The sequence below is a fragment of the Lygodium microphyllum genome, chromosome 28 (assembly GCF_053477565.2).
Source record: "Lygodium microphyllum isolate KBCC chromosome 28, Lygodium_microphyllum_v1.1.10, whole genome shotgun sequence".
NCBI classification, from domain to species: domain Eukaryota; kingdom Viridiplantae; phylum Streptophyta; class Polypodiopsida; order Schizaeales; family Lygodiaceae; genus Lygodium; species Lygodium microphyllum.
The window spans coordinates 34477415-34494885 of NC_141162.1; the positions used below are offsets into that span (position 1 = coordinate 34477415).

At 41.2% G+C, this 17471-nt stretch overlaps 1 protein-coding gene across 1 annotated transcript in view; it reads left to right on the top strand.

Annotated features, from left to right (window-relative positions):
• The window catches only part of PTAC3 (plastid transcriptionally active 3), a 170795-nt gene that overhangs the window by 30349 nt on the left and 122975 nt on the right, over positions 1 to 17471 (top strand). Inside the window, exons 2-3 of the mRNA XM_087670108.1 lie at positions 7831 to 8002; positions 8149 to 8366. Of these exons, the coding sequence (XP_087526234.1) occupies positions 7831 to 8002; positions 8149 to 8366 (390 nt within the window). The remainder of the gene's footprint in view (positions 1 to 7830; positions 8003 to 8148; positions 8367 to 17471) is intronic.

Here is a 17471-nt window from a genome sequence, read left to right on the forward strand (position 1 = left end):
GGACTTTGCACTTGGGATATCTGGCACCTTGCACAAGGGTTTATTCATGTTAGACACTTATGACCGATAGTCTCATGATGCTCTGGCAGCCACTAATCTTTCGCCCGCTATGCAAAATGCAAAGCTTTGGCCTGCCCGTTATGGACATATGAGCTTTGGGAGTTTGATGACACTTCAGAGGTATCATATGGTAGATGCGTTGCCGTCAGTGGAGACTCCACCTCCTCATGCATGTGAGGGATGTATTTTGGGCAAGATCCACAAGTTTGCCTCAAAAAAGGATGGGGTAGTGCGTGCTGTTTGGAAAATGCAGCTTATTCACTTTGATGTTTGTGGTCCCATGAGGACACATGCACTTGGGGGTCACCTTTATTAACTTTTGCTCCTACATCTTGTATGAGTGATTGCGATGGCTGCACATTATGGTTGGAAAGTACATTAGTTGGATATTAAAACAACATTCTTGAATGGGGATTTGCAAGAGGATGTTTATGTGTCCCAACCTCTAGGGTTTGAGATTAAAGGGAAGGAGCATATGATATGCAAGCTGCACAAAGCTGTTTATGGTCTTAAACAGGCTCTTTGTGCATGGTACTAAAAAATTGATTCATTTTTGGCCAGCAAAGGGTTCAAAAATAGTCCAATTGTTCCCACTCTATGCATTAAGAATGAAGGGGGGGACTTGTTGATTATCATTCTTTATGTGGATGACATGCTGCTCAGTGGACCTACAGAGGTAAAAATTGTAGAATTTAAGATTGGTTCAAAGCATGCATTTGCTATGTTTGACATGGGCTGTCTACACTACTATTTGGGGATTCAATTCACCCAAAATCAACATGGTATCATCATGTCACAGTCATAGTATGTAGATAAGTTGTTACATAGGTTTAATATGCAAGACTGCAAACCTAGGTGCACTCCTATGGAGCTTCCTATGCATGATGGCGAAGAGATGCATGATATTGCAACATATAGTGAGGCTGTTGGCTGCCTTATTTACCTTTGCAACACACGTCTTGACATTCAGTATGCAGTATCTTAGGTGAGTAGATATATGCATAGCCTACGGACCAGACATTGGCAAGCTATTAAGCGGACATTCAAGTACTTGTAAGGTACTTAGTCACATGCATTATTATTTTCTGGGGGGAATGGGGGGGAAGACTTGCACTTGCAGGCTTACAATGACTTAGGTGCCCAAGTATTTTATGTGGTGTGGACACTTATACAAGTGTCAATGTAGTGTGTGTACATAGTATCTTTAGACATTTAGTTAGTGACATAAGGAACTAGAGTAAGTTAACTCTAGTTAGTTGGTGGAAGGCTAGTTTGGTCAACTCATGACCTAAACTAGGTTGTACTTTCACTCTTTCAGTTTAGTTCAGCATGTACACTCTACTAATGCATAGGACCATGTGGATGTCAAAAGGGCTTAGCAAATTTAACTATGGATGGGCACAATTAATTTTCTAAGTAGGGACAAAGGGATGGATTAATTTTAAGAATTTATTCAATTCTAAAAATTAATTAAATGGCTAAACATTATTGAAAGTGGATAGGAAGGCTATCACTTGGCAAAACTTTCCCATGCAAGTGGGGAGAAGATTGTTGGAAGTTGGAGAGAGCTCACTCTGGCTTGTTGGAGGTTGAGAGAGGAAGGAGAGGTTGTCATTGCTGTACCAGGGCACTGGAGGGCATTTGCAGCTAGCTGAGTATCCTATAGGAGCTGGCGACCTGATTAAGAGGACCTTTTCCCGCCGGGACAGCTTGGAAGCAGCTAACATCAGGGTGACAGCCATTGTGGCAAGTGTCAGCTGATTTTGGGCCTTCTTGCAGTAGCCAACAACATCAAAGGCAACATTGATCAAGGAGCAGCTGATTTTTGCAGTTCCTGGCAATAAAACTCTGAATTTTTTCTTTCCTCAGCATCCTCTCTCATTTTCCAGTTGTTCCTCAAGTATCTTAGCAAATCTCAGCTATTTATAGCAGGAATGAGTCAGTATTGGTGGACAACAGGATTATTTATTGTTTTGTAAACCTTGATTTACAACAATTTTTAGGGTTTAGTGTTAGATGTGGATGCAACGATAGAAGTGTAGAAGACTGTTGTAATAGACTTTACAACACTAGAGAAAAGAGAAAACAAAAGAAAACAAAAGAATAGAGGAACACTGCAAAGGGAGAACTCAGAGATAAGCTTGGGGAATGGAATCCATATACCAAACACGAGACAACCATGTACAATAGTGAGGCATTGTCTGCATGGGCATTGGCAACAACTCCCTTTCTCCAACATGGCTTGCTTTGGAATCTATAGATGATGAATGACAGATTGAGGAGGGAGCCTAAATATATAGGTAAAAAGTAATGCAATAAATGCATGAGGTTGGCCAGCAATAAATGCTATAAATCACATAATAATGACCAATGAAAAATGCCTCAAATCATCTATAATGTTTGGTCCATTGAATCACATGTACATGCTTACTCATGAGCTGACTAGACTGCTAACATGCTCTCTTTGATTGTGGGTGATTTGACACATACAATGATACAATCATAATGAATCATCATAGTCCATACAACAAAGACCAGTAGAATAGGATCATGGATATCCAAGCAATAGGTGATCAGGCCACCACCAAGGTGCCTGAGAGGGAACTTGATGCCAATGTTGATTGTACCAAAACTTGAAAATAGAGAAGAACTATAACAACTCTTTGTGTCTATCAACAATGCCTTGTAGCACCATACATGACCACCCTGTTAAAAAATACCTTTGAGCATATGTGAATATGGATTTCTTGCCTTTGGCTAAGACCCAAAGTGTCCCCTCATGTGAGCTTGAATGAGAAGCCAATACCGCTCTCTATCTAGTGATAGCCCATCATGGAGTTGGATGTCAATTTGAGCTCCATGGTTTCACAACTTGCCAAATTTCAATTGATGGGAAAGGGAAGTCCCTCTTTGGATCCTTTGCACTTGTATGTCTAGATAGATGAGGCTTTACCTGCCCCACCTTACCACTTGCTCACACTCCTTCTTTGGCACTAGAGAGTCTTGAGGGATGACCTTATCACATGCACTAGAAAGGAGCAGAAGGAGGGGCTGCCAAGCTCTTCTCTCGGTCTGAAGAAGATTACCCTTTTATGCCTTGGCCTTTGCCATGGACAGAGAATTCGAATTGTAGTCGGAGGAGGAGGATGACTTGGCAACGGAGTCCGTATCTTGCTTCTTCTTCTTCTTCTTCTTCTTCTTCCTTGAAGCCCCTAACTCTTTGCGATTCTTGCACAAATGTCCCTTACCATAGTGATAACATTGAGCCTTCGAGTTCTTCCTATCACCCTTCATTGAAGCCACCATATTGAGATGAAAGGCTCCTCTATAACTAAAAAGATGCCTTGTGCTCAAGCAACATCGAGGATATATGTGTAAAGCTCACTAGCATTGATGATGTTTGGTCTTGCAAAGCTTTGGTGACTCCTTCAAACACTAGAGGGAGCTTGTAGAGCACAATCCCCACAAGATGAACCTTTGGAAGGGCGGATTGCATGTGACGAAGCTGATCCTGTACCTTTGTAACATGAAGCAAGAATGGCTGATAGTATCCTTTGATTGAAACTTCATTTGTTGGAGCTGTTCGTAGAGGATAATTGGATGCATGGTCGAGGGAGCCTCATACAACATGTGAAGCTTTGCCCATATTGTTGAAGCTGTTTTGTAGGAGTTGACCGCCAATAGAACCTCTTTAGAGATACAACAAAGAACAATAGAATATGCATGGGCATCATTGCTGATGTAAGCACAGCTTCCTTGTGGTTGTCTTGATCCCAATCGTCTGGAATTGCTGATGTAAGCACAGCTTCCTTGTGGTTGTCTTGATCCCAATCGTCTGGAAGAGGAATGGAAGGTTGAGGATGCTCAATAGCTCTAGAAACCACATACCACAATCGCTTGCACAAACCATAATTCCATAATAGCACTCCAACTCAAGTAATTAGGGCTGTAAAGTTTATCACCAATAGAACAACAAGGAGGAGCCATCTGGAGAGGATAAGAAGAGAAGATAAAGGGAAGAGAGAGAGAGAGAGAGAGAGAGTAAGAGATACAGAGAGAATGTTGACCTGAGGGTCTGATGTAAATTTTCACTACCTAATTCAATTATCTTCACGAGAGAGAGAGAGAGAGAGAGAGAGAGAGATTTATGAAAAAAAAGAGAGATATAGCCAAGCACAACGCAGAGTACGTGAAGTATTGGTTCACACAGTGTCATGGGGAGCTGATCACAAAATGTCAGCAAAATCAGAGTGACAATAGCCAACAAATACTGATAGAGGTTCTCATGGCTGTAGGCACAAACGGAAAATCAGGAGTGGTGCATCTTGGCTAATTGCTATTGGATATCCTTGATTTTAGCTCGGACACACGCCAATAGCAATGAATATCCACATGATTTAATAGAAGAAGATACTTTGGGATGCTGCCATGCATATGTTTGGGTTCTGGAAAAGTCGGATGGGCATCACCCATGTGTTGAGGTTCGGTGGGAATGGGTGCATCAAAAGGAGATACTCCTTGAGAAGCCATGATGGTAAGAGAGGAGTAGTCCGAGAGAAAGTAGGAAGATTGAGAGTGAGTTTATGCTGTTTGGATTTGAGAGAGAGGCAGATGTAGATGATAACAAGACTGTAAAATAGAGTGCATTAAATGTAGGTCAGAACATTCTTTTTTTTTTGGGCCATTCTTTGACCACGTCTGGCCTACCCTCCATGCAATGGGACAAGTCACACCCTTCCCCTTCCCCTTCAAGAATAATAGACATTGCTTGGGAGGGTGCCCATGTGGCAGCTAGGGTTTTGCCTATCCCATATGGTTGGTCCACGGTTGCGTGTCCCAGTCACCAGGTCCAAAGTCGCCATAGCCATGGACTTCGTCTGCCCTGCCATGAATTGAGAGACTCTCTCTCTCTCTCTCTCTCTCTTTCTCTCTCTCTCTCTCTCTCTCCCTCCCACCTTGACATCACACTTCATTGTTCCTTGTCTTTCTCTTTCCCCGACATCACAAATTTCTTGATGCTTCAGGGCTCACAAGAGAAAAGAACATTAACATTGATGCTAAGGTCAAATCAACAATAATATTAACATAAACACTAAATATTAAGAAGTTCAATAGCATTTAATATTATACTAACATTAAAATCAATAGTAACAATGTAACATTAACACCAAATCTTAAATTAAGAATTAAGGGAGAAATTTTGGAGTTTCGGCTTTATTGATGATATTTTGACATAACCTTAGAGTGGCAGCTCCCCAGACTCCTTCATGAGTACCGTTGAAACTTGATGCATATGCATCACCTCAACACAAAAAACCGAGCAAGAGTATTGGACAAGAATCGTACCTTGTTGTACCCATCATTGGCAACACATGCCCCTCGTGTACGTCCCTCTTGCTAGTAGTGTCCCGTACCATCCTAAATGAGATAAAAGCATACCTATGAGGTGTGAACCACCATGGTTCCATGAGCAAAAGTGGTTTTGTGCATGTCATTGGATCTCGCATCCAATTGCAAGTGGACACTCTGATACCAATAGAAATGTCCCCCTAGGATCCAACTTGCACATGAGACATGACACAAGCCATATCCACAAATAAAAAGGATTGGATATGAGACTCCTCTCCCAGCCATAGAGCCAAATGGGCTCACCCTTCAGCTTGAAAGCTAGTAGCACTCTGGTTCATGACCACATCACAAGGGTTGTTGTCCCATACCACCAACCCATGCCATCTAGGTGTATGGATGCATTGGCCAATGGGCCAAGAGTCCAAGAGAGGCAATCACAGAATAATGTGCACAATAGGGCCTTGAGTCCTATAAATAGGACTCTGCTGCCCTAAACCCAAATTCCCCTTGAGTGACTTCATGACCATTGTAACCAATGCTACTAGCACTCATCCGGATGTCCAAGGATGTAACAAATAGCCTTGGCATAAAATTCCTCATTTCATATGAGGACAAAGCTCATTGAAATTTAGTATCACTTCATCTGTAAGAAGGTCTTGGATGGGACCATTGATACGGAGTATTGTAAGATAGAGGATAATTTGGCAGATTTGTTTACTAGGGCTCTTCCTCAAGCTGTTCTTTGTCAGCATACTAAACCCCTAAGCCTTATGTCATGTCTAGTATCCGAGAGGGGGTGTTAGATTAGGTCACCTCCAGGACAGGCATCAGTGGGTGATTTGCGTTTCTCTCTTCTTCAATGCCATAAATGTTCAGTGGGCAGCATTGTGTGCATTCAGAACAGGTTGGACAGGCAGCTGGGCAGCAATTTGGGCAGTTCAGGCAGGAGGGCAGCTCGGGCAGGCAGTCGGCGGACTTGGCACGTGGGAGGTCAGTTTCCAGCAGTTGGACAGTCTATGCATCAGTTGACTGCATTATTTTATTGTTTCTGTTTTGGGTAGTTGTACCCAGCCTTCCCCTGGTTCATTCTCACTTGAATTTCATGCAGGATGAGAGATCTCCAACTGTTCATACATTCACAGCTTGTTGTACATATAGGGTAAAGGGGCCAGTATAGTGGCACCTAACTTGGATGCCTAAAATCTCAAACTTCAAGTGGGCAATTGTCTAGCGCAATGGCTACATCTCATCGCTTCATCATGAAGCATCTCAAAAAAGAATGTAGGCAGGTACGAGATTCCTTGCATGTGCAATGGCCGCCGAAGTGATTTTATGTGTTGTGAAAAACTCCTGCTAAACAAGTGCACATAGGTGCCTGACTAAAAAGACACATGTGGGCCAGGGGAGGACAAGTTTTGAACCCGCGTCTGCCAATCCCGTGCTTTGTTTTCATCCTCATGGAACCATTGGAGCAACCTAGAGTGACTTGTTGTTGGTCCCCACTTAAAACAAAGAGATGCACTTCTATTGGGGGACTGTTCTTTTACTGGCCCCCTTACCCTACTACCTTTTGTATTCAATATTCATTCTGTGTGGTCTTTAGTGTTCCCCCCCCGGCCGCCGCCGCCTTTTCTTTCAGTCTGGTCATATGCTTGTGCATCGTTGCACTCTGATAGGTAGTCCCTCAGAATGGTGTAATTGCAGGTGCTATATTTTATGTTTATTTGTCCCTTGAATATGGGGGTCTCCGGATGACTAATGTGATGAATATCCTAAGTCAAATGCCGACTATCTTTTGTGTTGCTTAAGCCTTGGTTGTCTTGCTTGAATAGACATGTATTTTTCGGTGTCCTTTGTTCCCTCTTGTTACGAGGGAACTTCTTGTTTCTTGTCCCATTTCTTGTTTTGGTTATGATGGTTCAAGAGAGTTCTTTTCTTGTGTGTATCTCTTAATTTTTGTTTGTCCCAGAGAGAGAGAGATCAATACACAAAGACACATCCCCCCTTCCCATTTGTCTTTTTCTCGGTTCCTTTTTTTTGGCAGGGGGATTGGACAACACTTTGCATAGAACTCACATAGACCCTTTACTTTTAGTATAAGGTTTCTTGGATGAGCAAGGTGCCTTTTACATTGTCCACGAGGCAAACTGTTCCTGATAGCATGCAAAAGTGCATGTGCATGTGCATGTGCATCTAATTGGCTTCCTTAGAAGGCTTGTGGAGTTATGCATGCACTGCATATTTTGTAGCTTTCATCAGCATATATTGGTATTGAACTTGTATTTTGATTTCTCGTTTTTGGTAGAATATGAGATTTTAAGTCATTTGAATGTCTTTCCATACTTTTTCCACCTGGCTTATATGTTGTTATACTTTTCAAGGCCTTTACTGCTAATTAAACTGTATTTTACTTGGCTGCAGCTACAAGCTCTAAGGAAGGAATTGAATTCAGGCCTTGCTCCATTGCCAGAAACGTTTACAGCATTGGTACGTGCATTTGGGGCTTCAGGTAACCAGAAAAGGGGGGAACAACTTCTTGGACTAATGGAACACTACAAGATGGACAGCCGCATTGCTTGGTTGACCTTTATAGGTAAAAGCATATATGTAATGATGATTGGCAGGATGTATGTTGACTCGATCCAGGAAATGAATTCCGAATGAGTTTTAGTCTTTGTTGTGTAGGACAAATGCTTTTTGTTTTTGCATATTGTGATAAATGTGACCTTCTGTATACAGAGGGACTTCTGAAAGGTGGCCATCTTACAGAGGCTACTTCTGTATTTTTGAAAGGAGCTGAAGGGGGATACAGGGGCACTGATTACGTGTTCGATACTCTAGTTGAAGAGAATGCCAAAATTGGAGAGCATGCCAACTGTATACGTATACTGCGTTTTATGGAGTACATGGGAAGGATGTGCAAAACGTTTCATTACAACTGCTTACTGATGATTGAGGTGGAAGGTTTTTGCAAGCAAATTTTCGTTTAGATTCTTTGATTACTTCCATTTTCATGTGTAAACACAATCACATTTCTTCTTTTTGTTGTTTTTGGGGGTGAGAGGGAGGGGGCAAAGGTTGTTAGGAGGTATTTTGTGAGAGTGGAGTGGGAATGGGGGAGGGAGTGGTCTTCTTTAAGAGGACTCTAAGGCAGCCTCTCTGATGCACACTACCAGATACCCTATCTCTAATTCTTCCAGCTCCAGAACCGTCATCTGGCTGAAGGTTTAGTTGATCTGCAAGTTCATTCCTTTTGGCAAACTTGCCAACTATCCTCAAGCTAGCACTGTTGTCAAAATTAATCAGGTTGAAATGACTACTGTTATGTTGAACATGCTCATCCTTGATGCCTTTATCATTGGACACTAGCCGGGATGGAGACGTTGGTTGAGTAGCAGAAACAAAACTTTGGAAGCTATGACAAGGTAACTGCCCTACCTTTGCTTATGCATCTGAATTTAGGCAATTAATCTGTGACCTCACTTGGCATGAGGAGTATTTTATTAGCCAATTCGGATGGGGTCTTCGAGATGACATCAAGGACCTCATGCTCACTATGCCTGAGGCAAAAACACTCAACAATTATATCATGCAAGCCAATCCACTATGATAATAGATTGTTCGAGAGGAAGCAAGAAAAGCGAGAAGAATTAAGGCCTCACTAATGGAACCTAGCCCCAATTAGAGACCCAATTAGAGAATAAACCAAGCCCGAACTGATACAAATAGATAATACCAAATTTTAACGCTTGACTCCACAAGAGAAGCAAAGACGAAGAGAGAATCATCTATGCCTATATTGTGGAAACCCTAGACACATTGCTCTAAATTGCCCAAATAACCAAGAGTTGCTGCAACCATCCTCCAGCAGGAAAGCGAGGATGTCGGTTGTAAATGAGACTGTACAACCGAACCTTGATATAAGAAAGAGTTTCTTGATCCCAACCACACCCATAGAAACTTTCCTTGTCACAGTCGAGATGATCCTGCCAAGAAAGACCCTTTCCCTCATAGCCTTGGTTGACTTTGGGGCCTTCGCATGTTTCATTGATGATGGATTTGTGAATAGATACTAGATTTTAGTACTCCAATAGACCAATCCTGCAACAGTTGAAGTTGTGGATGGAAGACCTCTAGCATTTGGAGATATTACCAAGGAAATCCGACTACTCATGGTAACTCTTGGCGATCACAAATCTCGTATATGTTTTAATTTCATATCTAGTCCCATAAATCCAATCATCCTTGTGATGCCTTAGCTAAAGAAACACAACCCAAAAATTGATTGGGTTAAGTAAAAGATTACACGTTGTGACAATCAAGGAAAGCTGGTATATCTAGGAGCCAAAGCCTTTATGCACACAACAAGTGTAACCAGTCTTCCTCCTCGGATAGGGTGGTAAATAACCTGATTAAGCACTATTTGCAACAATTAATAAATTCATAAAACTGAAATGTACACTTTACCATATAATCTTGGACATTGGATACCCTGTTAGTCCCAAAACTGGTGCCCCTTTCGGTATTTATTTAACTTAATTGAAGAAGAAGTTGATATACAATGGGATTCTCCCAATTCCTTTTGGTATTCCAACTTCCCTTGCTATTCAAAATGACCAACAAGTCTTCAATCTGATTTGCCCCTTGATTCGAGCAATCAATTGGCCTTCACCTGCTTTGATGGAGATGGAAAATGCCCTAAATTCAATGATTTGCTAGTCCCTCCACTTGAATAGGCTAAAAACAGCTTTAGCCTTGTTTATCCAAGTCTTGGAGCTTGCAATTTTTGGCATGGTTCCTGAGGCTATTGCTAAACCCTATTTTCTGCTGTAGATTAGGGTTTATAACAGAGAAATCTGAAATTTCTCAATCTTTGGTGATCTCAATGTTGTAATCTTCGGGGCAAGGTTGTAGAAAGACTGGGAGATGAGAGAGAGTGCTGAGGAGAGAAAATTCAAACTGTCTTCACGAAGAACTGAAGGAAATCTGTCATTTATTACTGTTGCCCTATCTCAACAGCTTGTAGATGGAAAGAACTGAAGAAAATCAGTCATTTTACTGTTATTGCCCTATCTCAATAGCTTGTAGATACTGTCACATGCTGTTGATTGGTCTTCTCCTGTCCCTGGCTGCCTCAGAAGGTTCTCCAATGGCTGCAAATCAGACCAGCAGCATCTCCTCCCTCTCTCTTGCAGACTAAATATACTAAAAATATCTCTCTCTAGCCTTTAAAGACGTTTTTCAGTCTTGCATGGGCATTTTTGACAAATGGCAGCCTTTTTAAATGGTTTTTTTAGCATTATCCATAAATAAATTTTAATTTTTAGTCTTTAAATACTGAAATTAATTTAATAATTATTTTGGTGCCCTAAAAAATAATCGGACTGGCCAATAATTAAATTGGTTAGGCAACTTCCATTCTCGAGTGTCTTTGTGTCATCTTTTACCATTAGATTGGCGTTAGGTACCATTAAACGCCACTTCCCTAATATGACACGTATGGCTAAATGAATGACCTAGGCCGACAACTAGCACCACATACCACCAAGTACATGTGCGGCATAACTTATAGCAACTTTTGTCTTTGACATCTCGTGATTTCTTCGGGTCTCGATCTCGTAAATTTACTCTAATCCCAATTACACCTCACATGTGCAACATTTACTTAACCATGTGATTAGAAATTAATCCACATGTTAAGCTAGGTTTCAAAAATACATGTCCTCACGACAGCAAGGGACGAACCGATCTACATGATATATCATATACCAGCTAAAAAATCTAGCAAGGATGAGTCAATTGATCTACTAAGCCAATGTCAAGAATTTCAAGATGTCTTTGAAAAAAAAGAATGCAAATCTCTTGCTTGGATGCAGACCATATGATTGTGTTATAAAACTCTATGAGAGGGCTCAACCACCTTTTGGACCCATCTACAGGCTGTCCCCTGATGAACTAGTTAAACTATGCAAGAACATTGATGAGAAACTTAGCTAAGGGGTTCATTAGGCACTCAATCCTGCTATCGCTCCAATCGTGTTCGTGAAGAAGAAAGATGGGTCACTTCGAATGCGTATGGATTATTGAGGACTCAACAAGATAACATTTAAGAATCGATACCCTTTGCCATTGATACCAGAGCTCTTGGAACGCCTTGGAAAAGCCAAGATCTTTACAAAGATTGATCTACGAGAGGCTTACAATCTTGTACGGATCAGAGAAGGAGACAAATGGAAGACAGCCTTCTGCACAAGGTATGGTTCGCTTCGAGTATGTTGTTATGCCATTTAGTCTCACCAATGCTCTTGCAGTGTTTTAACATATGATGAATGATATCTTTCGAGAGCATCTAGATGATTTTGTAGTTATATACTTGGATGATATCTTAATATTCTCAAAAGATTTACAAAAACATGAGCACCATGTAAAATTGGTTTTGGAAAAGCTAAAAGAAAAATGACTATATGCAAAACTTGAGAAGTGTTTCTTCCATTAAATAGAAGTGGGATTCTTGGGGTACAATGTCTCCCAGAGAGGAACCTTTATGGATCCCAAGAAGATTGAGACTATAGCAGATACCCACATGTGTCCATGATGTCCAATGTTTCCTTGGCTTTGCCAACTTCTATAGGGTATTTATCAAGGATTACTCAAAGATAGTCAGACCACTCACCAGACTCACAAGAAACTCAAAGTTCTCATGGATCGTAGAAGTTGAGAAGCTCGGATGCATCAGCCTATGCCTTAGGAGCCATCTTGTCCCTGGATGGAGATGTTGATCATATGCATCGAGTGGCATTCCACTCAAGGAAGTTCTTGTTAGCAGTCATGTTTGTCATGCCTTGTCATCTCCTGCCTATGAGCCTTAGTTTGAGTTAGATGAGGACTTTAGGAGCTCTGACTTGTCTATCACTTGTTTTGATGGAGGAGATAGCTCATTCTAGATCACTTAGTTTATTGCATTTCAGTGCATTTTCTCCTCCAGTCAGGATTTTATGTGCATTTTCTAGGGCAGTTTGTGCATTCTTCAGCCTACCTCACTTGTCGCCAAATTTCAGGTCGGCCAATTTTTGGGATTTTTGGCTATTTATAGCCATTTTCCACTTGGCAATCAATTAGATTATTATCTTTCCTCCTTCCTTGGCCGGTGCACACTCCCACTCCGTCATTTTCCTCCGTCTTCGGTGCTGTGGTCATCATCAGCTTGATCTGGTGCCCTCAGTGACGCTGTGGGCTGCGTGTAGGGACTGATCAATCCTCCTCTTGTATTCAACATTTGTTTCTTATTCAGTGGAGGTTTTTTTTCTTCTTCTCTTGCAGATTGTCTCTCTCTTCCTTTATGTTTGAGTTCCTTCTTCCGTTGTGCACTCTCACATGGTATCTGAGCATGGTATCATTGCCTAAGAGCGACACGGAGTTGACTTCTCACGGAGACCACCCCAGATTGCCAAGCGGCCTGCCGCATCAACGTTTTTCTGAAAACACAGCTTTTTGCTTGGAGGCGTTAGCTTTTCTTGTGCGAGGTACCCGTTTTGTTGCCCACTTCTTGTCTTGCTGGAGGCGACATGCTTCCTCAGCCAGGCGCCTGTTACATTAATAAATGTAACTTATGGGAGACAGGCGCGAGGGATGACCGTCTGGGGGCCTTGGGCACCCGAATGGGGTCAAGGGGAGCCTAGAGAGTAAGTGAGTCTAAGAATAGTAGGACTCACCTGAAGTGGACGACTGGCAGATGAAACGGGAAAGAGGACCCAACACTCATCTAGACGAGGCTGGGTGGAAACGAACGATATCTCTCCTGCTATGAGCGTGGTCACTGTATGGTATCATTGATGGATTAGAGGCAATCTTATACTGGTATCAGAGCTGTCGGGTTCCGTTTTAATTGAGGCGAATGCTTTCGTGTTGGCACATTGGTCTCACACCCTACTAATCTTCAATTCGAACTTTGACGACGGCGCCCACACGGACGCGAATCCAAGCTCGAGTAGACGGCGCCCACACGGACGCGAATCTAAGCTCGAGTACTTGACGGATTACGTCAGTACTGACCAGTCGACGCCTGACAGGATTGGCCCGCACCTCAACACACGTGACTGGTAACATCCGTCACAACCGTAAATTTTCCCCTCCTTGGATTGGCCACCATCCCCAGTTTTTATGTACAGGAAGTGGACGGCAGTATGGAGCTAGTCAGGCGAAGTCCCTTTTGAGATATAGCTGTGGGTACAGCTAGTTTACACGCAACCTCCTGTGGGGGGGGGGGGGTGGGGGGTGTGTTTAATCCCCTCCTTATTCTGTGTTCTTGCCCGACAGGCTTCATTTCAACGCGACTGGCTCGGTTTGGAGGAAAGTCGAATTGTTCCTCACTCTTTTGGTTATCACTAAATTATTAAAGCCATCAACAACTGCCCTATCGCTATAATCAGGGAAGTACTTCATTTTGTATACAAACTTCTTCTATTTGCTTTCTAATTCCAGTGTATTAATGGAAGGTAAAGAGAAAAAGGGGGTGACGGAAGATTCTAGTTCTGGGGACCATCCTATAGCGGATCCCCATGAAACAGAAATTCAAGAAGAACAATGGGAAGAATTTTTTGCTACACGAGAACAATTTGATGATTTAACTGCTCGTGTGCAAGCACAGGGGGTTCAAATGGAGTTTCTAACTCAAACACTCACAGAAATAAAATCTCAATTAGCCCTATTATTAGAAAGGGATAAAAATAAGGTAGAAACCTCGGATATTCCATCTTCATCGAAAGATTTAGACGTGAGTATGCGAGATCCTAGAGAACCCCACCAAAAGTTAAGGGATAACCCAGTGTTAAAAGATATGAAACCCCCTTAGTTTTTCGGGGAGGAAAAAGACAGAAATAAAGATACTATCTTTAATTTTCTCAAAAAATGGGAGGATTTGCACAAACTTTAAAATACTCCATCGCATCTCCAAGCTGGAGGCCAGTTTAACTTTGGGGCCAAAGGCATATAAATGGTGGCGAACTTTAAAGGAGGCAAATAAAATACATGAAACTTGGGCTCAATTTGAATTGGTCTTTTTGAAAGAATTCATTCTTGAAAATGAAATGGAAAGAAATTGGGAAGATTGGGATTATGTCAGACAAAAAGAAAGACCTTTGCTGACATATCTGGAGGAATATCGTGAGATAATCCTCAAATTGGAAGGAATAGATGAATTTCAAAAGACAAGAGGATTCATTAGGGAACTAGATAAGGCCTGTAAAAAGGAAGTGAAAAGGAGTTCACCTAAGACGCTTGAAGAGGCAATTAAATTTGCATTAATCAATGAAGATAATACGCGTCCAGGTACACTCATTAGTCTCACTGATACGGAGCCGAAGACTAAGGAATTTGAAACCTCAAAATTTGTAGGCAAATTTAAAAGGAAAATGCCATTTCTTAAGGGCAAGAAACAACCCCTTGAAAAGAAACAATATGTAAGGCCAAAGTTAAGTCAAGATGACTTTGATAAGGCCAAAAAAGAAAGGCTGTGTTTCAATTGCCTATCCCTTAACCATGCTGCTTGGAATTGCCCTCAAAGGAAAAAGAGGGAAGATAAAGGAAAGGATAAGGACAAGGGCAAGGGAAAAGAAAAACAAATCCATGTAGTGCAGACCCTGGAATTAAAGGGGCATGGAAAGTATAAATCTTTAGAGGTCTTGCACAAGGATATACAACACAGGTGTTGTATGTCAACTTCTATGTGGCAACTTACTTTTGGGCCACATGATTTAGTTAGAGTACATGGATTGATAGCTGGAAAGAGGGTTAGAGTCATGATTGATGACTCTGCCACCCACAATTTCATAAATTATGCACTTGTCAAGAAATTGAAACTTCCCCAACAAAAGAGTGGGCATCAATGTGTTGTTCGTATGATGCAATGTCAGGATAATAAAATATGGGATACAATGGTATCCAATTTGGAAATTGAGATCCAAGGATATAAAGATAAACTTGATTTCCAAATTATGAATATGGAAAGAGCCGATATTGCTTTAGGGAGGGAGTGGCTATGGGGATTGGAACCATCCTTAAAACGTAGTTATCATCATAATACACTGGAATTTGAAAGGGATGGTAAGACTTTTGTGATTCAAGGTGAACATGAAGTATCTGATAATCCTTTGTTGTGTTCCACTGAAGTTCAGAAGCTGATAAAGAAGGAAGCTTGTGAGATATATATGTTATGGTCCGCTCTTGTACAAAATACTTTTACTTTCTGTCATATAAAGCAACAATTTTCTTATGTTTGTGAGTTGAATGTAAGTAATGAATTAAGTAGTTTGTTAGATGAATTTAAAGATGTGTTTCCTTCTGATTTACCAAGTGGCCTTCCACCAGATAGAGGTGATGTAAATCACCCAATTGACATAGATAGGGATACACACCCTATTTCTAAACCACCTTATAAATTAAGTGAAACATAGCACCAAGAAGTAGAAAGACAAATTAAAGATTATCTTGATAAAGGGTTTATACAACCCAGCAATTCACCTTGGGCTTCACCAATTTTATTGGTAAAGAAAAAAGATGGTTCTATGCGACTTTGTGTTGATTATAGAGCACTTAATAAGATAACGGTGAAGAATAAATTTCCTATGCCCAGAATGGAAGATCTTATTGATCAATTACAAGGGGCAAAATTCTTCACAAAGATAAACTTAAGATCAGGCTATCACCAAGTAGGAATTAAGGAACAGGATGTTCCTAAGATAACATTTCGTACTAGATATGGGGATTATGATTTTTTGGTGATGCCTTTTGGTCTCACTAATACACCAGCTACTTTTATGAAGCTGATGAATAGTGTGTTACGGCCCTATCTAGGACACTTTGTAGTAGTCTTTTTGGATGATATCTTGATCTTTAGTAAATCAAAAGAAGAACATTTGGGACACTTACGATTAGTATTCCAATTGTTAAGAACACATTCCCTTTATGCGAAGAAAACTAAATGTAAATTCTTCGCACAAGAGGTCAAATATTTGGGGCATATTATCTCGAAAGAGGGAATCAAGATGGATCCAGAAAAAGTAAGGGCAATTATTGAATGGCCATCTCCAAGGAACCTGAAAGAGCTGCAGATCTTCCTAGGTTTATCTGGATTTTATTGTGGATTCATTCGAGATTATGCCAAAATAGCTGTTCCGATGACAGACCAACTTAAACGGAAAGGGAAGAGCTTTAATTGGGGAATAGACCAAAATGAAAGTTTTCAAAAACTTAAGGTAGCTATTGCTACAACTCCAGTACTATTAATTGTGGATCCCAATAAACCATTTGTTTTTTATGGTGCCAAACTTTTGATCTTGTCGGATCATGAAAGCATTAAGTGGCTTAATGACCAACCGGATCTACAAGGGCGTAAAGCCAGATGGGCCGAACTTCTTCAAGAGTTCGACTACGAAATAAGATATAGAAAGGGAAAGTACAATATAGTGGCTGATGCACTCAGCAGAATGCCCATCATAAATGAATTGAGTTTCACTCAGTTCACTTCCGATTTACTTGAATCTTTGAAAGGGAAATGCCAGGTTGATCCGGCATATTCCCACATATGGGAAGCAATAAATAATGGGGATCCAAATTTTACCATTGATAATGGTTATTTACTCTACAAGGGTAGGGTATGTGTCCCGAAAGATGAAGAAATAATGCGCCAGATACTCTTTGAGTGTCATGATACCCCTAGTGCGGGACATCCAAGAGTTAATAAGACTTGTAGTCTTATTAAAAGGCAGTTCTATTGGCCTGGAATGAATAAGGACGTCCTCGACTATGTGGTCAAATGTAGTAAATGCCAGGTTAATAAAGCTGAAAGATTGAAAATGGGACGACTTCTCCACCCATTAGAGATACCTTCGGGAAAATGGGAGAGTATCTCCATGGACTTTATTGTTGCGTTACCCAGAACATAGAGGGGGCACGACTCTGTGTGGGTGATTGTGGATAGGTTAACCAAAATGGCTAGGTTTATTCCAACTTCAACTGATGTTAAAACACCAAAATTGGCTAGATTGTTCGTAGAGAACATATAT